The sequence below is a fragment of the Cibotium barometz genome, chromosome 31, assembly GCF_041138505.1.
Source record: "Cibotium barometz isolate CiBa-2024 chromosome 31, ASM4113850v1, whole genome shotgun sequence".
Lineage (NCBI taxonomy): Eukaryota > Viridiplantae > Streptophyta > Polypodiopsida > Cyatheales > Cibotiaceae > Cibotium > Cibotium barometz.
In genome coordinates this window covers 16,773,677-16,783,316 of record NC_141076.1, presented here as the reverse complement: position 1 = coordinate 16,783,316, position 9,640 = coordinate 16,773,677, and the positions used below count along the sequence as shown (strand labels likewise).

The window sequence follows — 9,640 nt, the reverse complement described above, 5'->3', positions numbered from 1 at the left end:
TTTAATGAATGGATTTCCCTCTAAAAATTTTGCATGTTTTGGAGGTTATCTCTCATCTTCTTCCATCTCCTTACATCTGCTTTTATTTTCTATTTGCTTCCATGGAAACCAAACGTCCTAGGTGTCCCTACTCCTCTACTAGAGCTATTATAGTATACAACAGTTTTGATATGGATAATCAAAGGTGGATTCCTACCACAATCTCTATTGGTAGTTGGATTATGTTGGATTATGTTGCAGACTACCAATAGAGATTGTGGATTCCTACCACAATCTCTATTGGTAGTTGGATTATGTTGCAAACTAGGACGCGAAAAAAAACAAAGAATGAGTTCATCGACACTTACAAAGGCAGAGTTCAAGACTTCAAACTCTCTGACACAGGTAGGAGCATTAAGGAAGTCCTTATACAACATGCCTACATGCACTTAGAACTGCATCTGCAACATTTGCCTGATGGAATCCCACCCCATAGACCAAACTGTAAGTAAATGTTTTTACATTATGTTTATGTTTTCTATACTTATGCTTCTCTTGTATTCGTCTGTATAGATATATATCCTTCAAACTTGGTTGATTGGTAGCCTATAGATAGTATTGTGGGAATCCTTGATGTTTTTCATGCATCTATTGGTGAGCAGCTATACAAAGAAACATCCAGCAGGTCTTTGGCAGAGAGAGGAGTTTTCTTTTATAATGAATTTTACACGGCACCTCAATGCAACACCCATTAGTGTTTTTTATATGTAATTCTTTTTTCACAAACATATCCGAGTCTAATAAATTTTACCTCAAACGATCCCAACGACAATATATTGTTTTCACATTGAACACTAAACTATCTACTAGGATCATCTTTTAGAATAGATGTATCAAGTGCCCTGTTCATCAGTGTGATGGTAACCCTTTCTAACTTTCTCTCCTTCACAATTTGACACTCATCAAGCTTTAGCACAAATTTGAGGACACCATCAAGCTTTAGCACAAATTTGAGGACACCATCACATTCTTTAGGAGTAACTTTAAACAACTGAACAACATATGATTGTAAGGCCTCCAAGTCATATAAAATATTATTGTATCTATTATAGACGACATCTCCTGTTGGTGCAGCATAGGTGTCTTCAATATGAAATGGGATTCCTAGTGCTTGCAGTACCTCTTCGTTACCAAAGAAGGATTTGGCGATAATGATCCTTTCATACTAGAATCCTTCATCTTTTCCTACAAAGTCTTATAAATGGCTGAGTACCCTCTGTGTGACATACTAGCCTCATCAAGTATTGCCTAGATGTCCTGTGGATTGAGTTGATTATCTTTGAAAAAGTCGTCTATTTGCTTTTCTGAGACCTTCTTATATTTCTTCTCGTTCATCAGTGCTTCTACATACTAGTGGCGATCTAAAAGAAGACTTAAATGTGTGCCAGAAGGTCCTGTCGCGTTGCTTCTTTATCAGGGTGCAATAATGATCTGAATCATATTGAAATGCAAAAATTGATATACATGAACATATGCAATAATGATTGCTATTCATAAAATATTACAATAGAAACAATAAACCAGTTAATAGAAAGGAGCTTACTTGATTGCATGTATTCTCTTCTTGATGCCACCACCTCCTAGCTTCATTTGCTCAATATCCCTTAGTTTTTTTTTGTCATTTACGGAGACCTAATGAGGTCTGCTTATGTCTTAATTCAGACATTGTTTTTCAAGCCCTGAAATGGTTTCCTTATTGCTTAATAACTTCTGCACACAATGCTCCATGGTTTTCTTCAAATGAATGTTCTCCTTCTCAAACAAATCTCTTTCTAATTTAAGAACATTACTTGTTGCTTCCAAATGATGTGTATATCCTAGGAGCCCATTACAGCCATCTCCAACAAAGTTAAGGAGAGATGTTGTATTCCTAAATGGGGGTGTGGAGTTTGTAAAAGGGTCTTTTGGATATAACCTCCCATCAATCCATAAATCTATGTTTTTCTTCCCTTGCATCCTCAACATTTCTTTAGAAGCAGTACACAAAGTATTAGGTTTATTTCTCTTACTTAGAGGTTATATTCATGTTTAAGCTCGATGTGCAGATTGTAAATGTCTCTTTTCTCTGTATTCCTCCTTGCTCTTGATCCCTCTGCCATCCTCTTGATTCTCTCTGTGTTCCTCCTTGCTCTTGATTAGTAGAAAAATCTAAACGGAAAGAGAAAGGTGCCAAATTAGTAAAAAGAAGTAAAGAGTCCAACTAATTTACAAGAAAAACCTTGATTTTAAAGGTACCAATACCTGTAAACTTTGATATGCAATAACTTCAAAATTTGAGGTAAAGTTTCTTGTAGGGAGGGAAGTCGAAAACCTTCGAAATTTGAGGTGAAATTTCTTGCAGGGAGGGAACTCGAACTATTTTTGGATGATCCTTGGTTCAAATTTCAAGAAATATTCTATTTTAAACTTAAAAAATTGACCAATTCATTGTTCATGTAGTACATATAGTACATGAACAGATTGAAGACTTCAAGAACTAGCAATATTCTATCATTTTTATGTACATTTAAGAATAGAAATATATCTTCTATATCTCAAGAAAATGCCAAGAGAAAATACACCCAAAATCAATTTCACCTTATTTTTTAGGCTTTTTGGATTATCTCTCTCTAAGCTTAGTTGGCACTTCTTAGAGGGCCCAAAGTTGAGTCCAAAATTCCCCTTATGTATCCAACAAGTCTCCTCATCTAATGTATCAACATCTGAAGTGCTACCAGTCAGTGCTTCTATAATCAACATTTATGTCATGGGACCTTAATTAATCAAAACTCACATACACATCAATGAACCAAGCACAGACTTAAATCAAATTGACAAGATTAAAGCATATCATAGAACATGAAAATAGAGTAAGCATCGCCATCTATACACACTATTGGGTGCAATCCCCCCCCTCATGCTTGCAGCTCCACTTTCACAGCATGAGTATTTTGAGAACTGTATTCAAAATATAGCCCAAGGAGCTAATAATAGTTGTGCGTACAAAATAGGGCTTGATTTTCTACTTTTACAAAAATAACTCAAGCACTAGAACTTGTTCACACACTAAGTGTAAAATAACCAAAACTTCTCTAACATACGTGCTAGTAATATAGCAACACCACACACAAGTGCACATAAATAATATGCACAATCATTTGGCATATGGCCAACAAAATAACTCATATGAAATAATAATAATATGAGATGATATAGATAAGATCCTCCATGTGCAGCACACGCACTGGTCATCACCTATCTCAAAAATGTAAACACATTAGTTGTTCCAATTAATTGCCTATCACAACAGTTAATCCCAATATGAAATTGTGATAGGAACAAACACAACATACACTCACCACTTGTTAGACTTCGATGAGAGTATTGTTATACACATCATCTAGCATGGCATGTCTTACCACTTGTTACACTTTGATGAGCGAAGTCACTAGTTCAACTCTCTATGATAACTTCCTTTTTAGATGTTGGGAGGATATACTCTGGTGAGGCATGTATTCACACCCCCTACCAATCTAGACCCTAAGGCTATAGGAGGTAACAAAGGGTTCATTCACTTGCTAGCCTTATGGGATGAGCCTTTGTTCGGTTGAAGAGATGGAGCTTAGTTATTTTAATGGTTGGGTGGCCACTTAATAAAGTTTTTTTAAAATTTGAAGGTTTTTGTTCTATAACCTCTTAAAATTTATAGGTATTTATACCTTTAAATTTTAATTTTGAAGGTATTTTTAAAAAATTTAAAGATGCAATTACACTGTACTCGGGATTTTTTTGCACATTGAATGTGATGGATTATGGGGGACAAATTTTAGTAAAAGGGCTTAGAGTCATGATCATTAATTAAGTTGTGGATATGTATTGTGGAAAAAGTAGAGATGTCATAAATGCTCATTTTTCATTGGTACATGTATATATTGAGGAAACAGTAGAGATGTCATACATGCTCATTTTTCAATGGTACTTGTAGCACTAGACAAGTTAAAACAATTTTGTTTGTGAAGCTATGCAATGAACTAACGATGAGGGCTCAACAATTTATTTAAAGGGAAACATGTACAATTGATAAGACTCTTAGTGTCAGAACAAAGAAAAAAACTGTCCTTTGGTGTGTAATTTTCATGGCTCAATTTGACAAAAACCACGGTTGTAATTCTGCCTAGCCTTGATTTTAAAGGTTCAAAATTCTAGAATTTTAGTGATATAACTCACTTTATTTCTTGAGTATTGGATGAAACCTTAAAAGTTAAATTGTGTAAAATTCGGAGGTAAAGGATTCAAATAAAATAGAGCTCAAATTCTCACTATTCCCATGCCTTCTACTATCAGTTTCACGATTAAGTTGAGCCTTGCCTCGGCCTTAGCCTGCCTAACATTGGGTTTTCCTTTAACTTTAGCCCAACCCCCTTCCACCATATTTTTCTCGGCTTCCATCACTACTTCCTTTCCTTTTTCTTCTTTCTTTTGATTTTCGCGGGGACTTTTCTCTTTGTCACTTCCTCCCAAATTATCCTCCTTTACCTCTTCCCTAATAGCAACCAATTTAGGACAGTCTTTGGCAATATGAGCAAACACACCACAGTGGAAACATGCACTAGGGAAAGCTCCAAATTTAAGGCCTAATTCCAGAGTGCCCAGTTGACCTAGGTCCATGTCTATCGATTTTGGGGTTTCAATGGATGAATTCCAAGTGATACGCTGTTACCCTGCCTCCCTTTGACCTCATCACCAGGGACATATAACACAGAACCTAGGGTTTAAGCTATATCACGCAGCGCAGGCCTAAGCCAGGGGGGGAGACCAACTACTTCTACCCATACAGGACAAGCATTTTGCAGACTTTTATCAAAAGGAAAGACATGCACCAGACGTTGCCCAAAGAACAAAGGCCCTTTAGCAAATAATTTAGAGACTGATTGGCCCTTAATAAACAGAACATTGAAGAAGCCTTTCCCCAAGTAAAAGATCTTAGAAACAGCACAGTCATGCATGATACTCTCCTATAGCCATCTACCTAATTCACCCTTCGAAGGAGGCTTACCCGGACAAAAGATGAATACGCGGCACATCGAAAACAAGCCTATTTGGCTTCTGATGACGAAATCCTGGTTAAGCTTCAGACATACCTATTTTTCACTTGATTATAGAGTCTCTCATCCAACCAATCCGACACGCACTTCCTCTTGGAACACTCCGCCTCAATGTCCTCCAGTCCCCCCATCCATTCGCTTCCTCTTCCTCACCTTGATGCCATCGACTACATGGCTCTGCCATGCAAGGCCCAAGTAGTCGACCACCTGTCGACGTACTAGGGACATGCACTCGCTGGTGCGGATTAAGAGTGCCACTAACCCACTACTCACTTGCATGCGCCACATGTCTCACTCGAATTGATCCGCTCCCTTTCCCGAGCGTGCCCCTCGAATTAATGAGGTTGAGAAGGAGTAGTAAGTTGTAACCATGACTTGGTTGTACGACAGCTTTTGAACAGCTTTAGTTAATATATAAATAATTATTATTGATCCCAAAAAAGAATTTGGGAGGTGAATTTAAGAGTGCACCGTATGAAGAGTGTGAGTTAATGCGACTTACTCACACTAAGCGCCCACGAGAGGGGGCCTGGAAATCAAAACGGACCCTGCATGCCAGAAGCCCTCGAGGATGTAGAGGAAAGTAGCTGCTCGGCTGCTCGCTACAACGCGCCTCGTACGCACGGGCGAGCAGCATGAAATACTATACAACCCTGGCACTGTAAGAAATGCAGCCGAGAGAGATGCAATGGTAGAATTGCCGGCCTAAGAAGCATGGATGCGGAGTACAATGGGCGGAGCTCTCTGCTCTCCGGGCTGGGCAAGATGGGCGCCGTTGGAGCCTGGCTTTCCGACAAGAGTAGCTCCGTGTTGGGCGGCGTCCGGGTCCATGTCGCCACCGCGGCCGTGCAGATTCTCTACGCTGGCTTCCAGGTACTCGCCAGCGCTGCCCTCTCCGACGGCATTAGCCGCTACGTCTTCCCGGTATACCGCAACGCCATCGCCACCCTCGTCCTTGCCCCTTTCGCCTTCTTCCTCGACAGGTGCGTCGCCTTCTTCCACGTTATCTGAACTCGACTAGGCGATCAAGTCATCGTTTCCTTTTCCATTTCCCATTCCCTAATCTCCTCTCAAGATTTCCCTTCTAAGCTTTGATTTTCCCAAATTTCCTTGCATCCCTCTGTTTCTCCCCTCATTTTGAAACAATTTTACCTCACATATACTATATAATGTGAAATGCTTGCCGTTTCCTAACCATTTTTGTTAGTTGCAAGCCGCTTTTGATGTATAGACATGTTTTCATTGCATGCTGTGGCACTGATGTCGTTAAGTCAATGGTGGCTCATTGGCTTAATGTATTAACATCACATTCCGCCAAACACCTCAAGAGATGACACCCAATCAGTTATAGATCACATGTGATCCATACGATTGCAACGAAGTGGAGGAAATGCAACTCGAACTCAAAATTTTTCAATTAGTACCCCGATGTGTGAACTGCTATGTTACATATAGAGTGGGAGAGAGGGGGAGGGGCAGGGGGAGGAGGAGGGGGAGGAAGGGTTGGGGTGTGTGTGTGTAAAAGGAAGGGTTTCAGGGTCTCACGGAGACCAATGTATGGTCCATGGCTAGGTAGAAGTTACGAGAATGAGGGTAATCAAGGCGCCACTTTATCTGAGCACGCTTGCAGCTGCGTGCATGTGCCTGCGCAAGACCATTACTTCTTAGCAAGGAGAACCCCTCTCTATTGGAGTGGTTGCACAGGTGCATGGCTGCAAGGCTAGGCTATCCTGAGAGCATGCCAAGTAATATGATGTGTTTCTCAAGAATATGAGCAAACTTCCTTCATATGTGTGTATGCAGGGAAATAGATTTCCTCATCAAAATCCTTTGTTTTTATTTGTTTTCCTATTATCATGAAGGGAGGCAGGGATAAAGAAGCAGTTTCTTAACTCAAAAACCATTGTGTTTCAGCTGATTGTATATCTTCATTGTGCAGGGAGCGACGGCGGCCTTTAACCCTTCTAAAATTGTCTCAATTCTTCCTATGTGGCTTGATTGGGTAAGTTACGATTTAGCTATGTGGTTTGATTGGGTGACTAGTCGGTTTGATTTTCTGTATTATGTCTGCATTAGCTTGATGTCTTCTATTAACTCTGCTGGCCTGGTCTTGCTGCAGGGTTTGCATCAATCAAACCCTTTTTCTTGCAGGTTTGTACTACACATCAGCAACATTTGCTTCCACTGTGCAGAATTTGATTCCTGCATTGACCTTTGGGATGTCTGCATCTCTTGGGTAAGCCACAGCCTTCTGACCTGTTTGGACTCATATGCTGCAAGATAACTTAGCATTGTGAAGCTCAAGGCACTCATTTATGGTGTTCTTGGCATCACTTCAGCATTGAGAAGATCCATATCAAGAGAAGGGAGGGTCAGGCTAAAGCTTTGGGGATCACCATATGTGTGGGCGGAGCTATATTGATTGCCTTGTACAGAGGTCCTTCAGTTGTGACAGTTCAAGGCACCCCTATCAGAAGATCTATTCACATCCCTTTTGATACTTCGTCTTTCATCTCATGGCAACTGGGAACTCTCTGTCTTCTTGGAAATTGCATAACTTGGGCCATTTGGTTTATCTTACAGGTGTGACTATGGTTGCTTATGCTTATTCCATCAAACATGCTCTGTCTTTGTCATCTCTTTTACAGTCCTTGCTATTATGGGTGTAGACTCCTGTTTTGAGGGATTATCCTGCTCAATTATCTGCAACAACATTCACATATGCCTTTGGAACCCTTCAACTTGCTGTCGTTGCTGTGTGCACAGAGAGAGACCTTGCCACATGGGCTTCAACCTTTTACTCTGATTTACCAGCTGTTTTTTATGGGGTATGTGACAGGGCACTTGCTCATGCAGACAGTTTGAAGTATTTTAATCAATGTGTGTGAGGGAGATGTTTAAAAAAGGACTATGCATGGTGTTGGGGCCATCCTATTTTTGATTCTGGTTTGTGATGTGAATGCAGGGCCTTGTGGCCTCTGGGATAGCAATGACTTTACAAGGATGGTGTGCCCATGAAGGAGGACCTGTGCTTGTTGCATCTTATCAACCGTTGCAGACGGTCCTTGTAGCCATATTGTCTTCCTTATTTTTGCATGAAACATTCTATCTGGGAAGGTTAGTAGCCATGCTCTTGCAAGGGGCTGTAATGTACGTTCACATGCTTGTTGTGTTGGCTTAACACACAATGACATGCCCGTATCCTGGTTTTGTGCAGCCTGCTGGGAGGGTTTCTGATCGTCATTGGACTGTATCTTGTTGTGTGGGGGAAATCAAGGGAAATAAGAATTGAAGTTATAGCAGCAGAGAGCATCAACATTTTTTCTTGCGAACCCCCATTGATTTGCTCACTGGATGTTGAAGAGGTGCTTGAAGAACCCTTGCTTGGCAGAGGAAGCTCTACTGATGGGCCTTAAGTCACACATTTCTGGATAGCCATCTGGCCCAGAGAATGCACCCTGCTTCTCCTTATGTAAAGCCATGAATGTCAAGCTCACTGTAGCTCTCCATCAAGTGCCGACTACATGGAGTAGAATCTCATACCACACAGTGTATGATACATGCTGGAGTTGAGTATCACGGCCCTCCCTTGTTAAATAATCTGAGCTTCTTAAACCCAAAACCCTTAAGCCTTCCCATTGTCAAGTAAACCCTTAGCCTTAATGCCATGCGTACTGAGTTGGAAGTTGTCTCGTGGGATGGTGGGTGCAACAGGTGGCATTTTCTGCGTTAGGCACATTAGTAGAACTATACCTTCAATGATAGCCTTGAGCAAATTTTTATGTGAGAGTGGATCTGTGCACGTTCTCACTCATCAGACTGTCCCACTGAATGGGGATTTGCCACTATGCACCACACGCTTCATACATAAGGTTTCATTATTGTGTGCTGCTTGGAAGTAGAAGGCAGGCAGTTGACAATGGAAACCATACATCTCTAGAGTTTATAGATTTTGTTGTCAGAGGTAGCTTTTATCATGGTCCGAGTCCAACCATGAATTTTTGTTATCCCTTCCAACATTTAGGGTGTTGGGCACCCAAGGAGAGCAACCTGTCCCTTACACAAAAGGAATCAGTGCTTGAAACCCTGGTTTGTGGTGTATTTTTCCAAACTGAAATTTAAAAATCCTGGTTATAATTTGTTAGTCTTGATTTTAGAGGGACAAAAATGATATATTTAACTCATAATCCCGCCACGTCCTTCAATTTCTAGTGCTTAGTCCCAGTTACTTTGAAGCGCTGTCTTTATTCTGATTGTTTGGGGAATACATCTTTTCGTCTGGAGCATTGAACAAATTGATAGTTTTTATTTGGATGTTTCTGGCTTATGTAGGTCTTGATGTCCCCGCCCCGCCCCGCCCCTTTCTCTCTAGTTTCGGCTTTCGCTCTAGTCTCTCTCAGCTGGGTGTATTCCGTCTGCCCAGCTTAGGGTTCAGCTGCAGGGAGCTTTTCACCACCGATGAGTGGTTGCTCTTGTTTTGTGATCGCTCTGCAACTCCTCCGAGCCAGCTCCGGTAG

At 40.9% G+C, this 9,640-nt stretch overlaps 1 protein-coding gene across 1 annotated transcript; it reads left to right on the top strand.

Annotated features, from left to right (window-relative positions):
• Positions 1–5,612: 5,612 nt before the first annotated feature.
• LOC147620553 (protein WALLS ARE THIN 1-like) lies at positions 5,613–9,259 on the top strand. The gene is made up of 7 exons (XM_086824781.1): positions 5,613–6,106; positions 7,063–7,125; positions 7,243–7,359; positions 7,463–7,706; positions 7,793–7,951; positions 8,089–8,240; positions 8,341–9,259. Exons 1-7 carry the CDS (start codon positions 5,838–5,840, stop codon positions 8,537–8,539), a joined length of 1,203 nt encoding a protein of 400 aa, XP_086680907.1. The 5' UTR covers positions 5,613–5,837; the 3' UTR covers positions 8,540–9,259.
• The last annotated feature ends 381 nt before the right edge of the window (positions 9,260–9,640 follow it).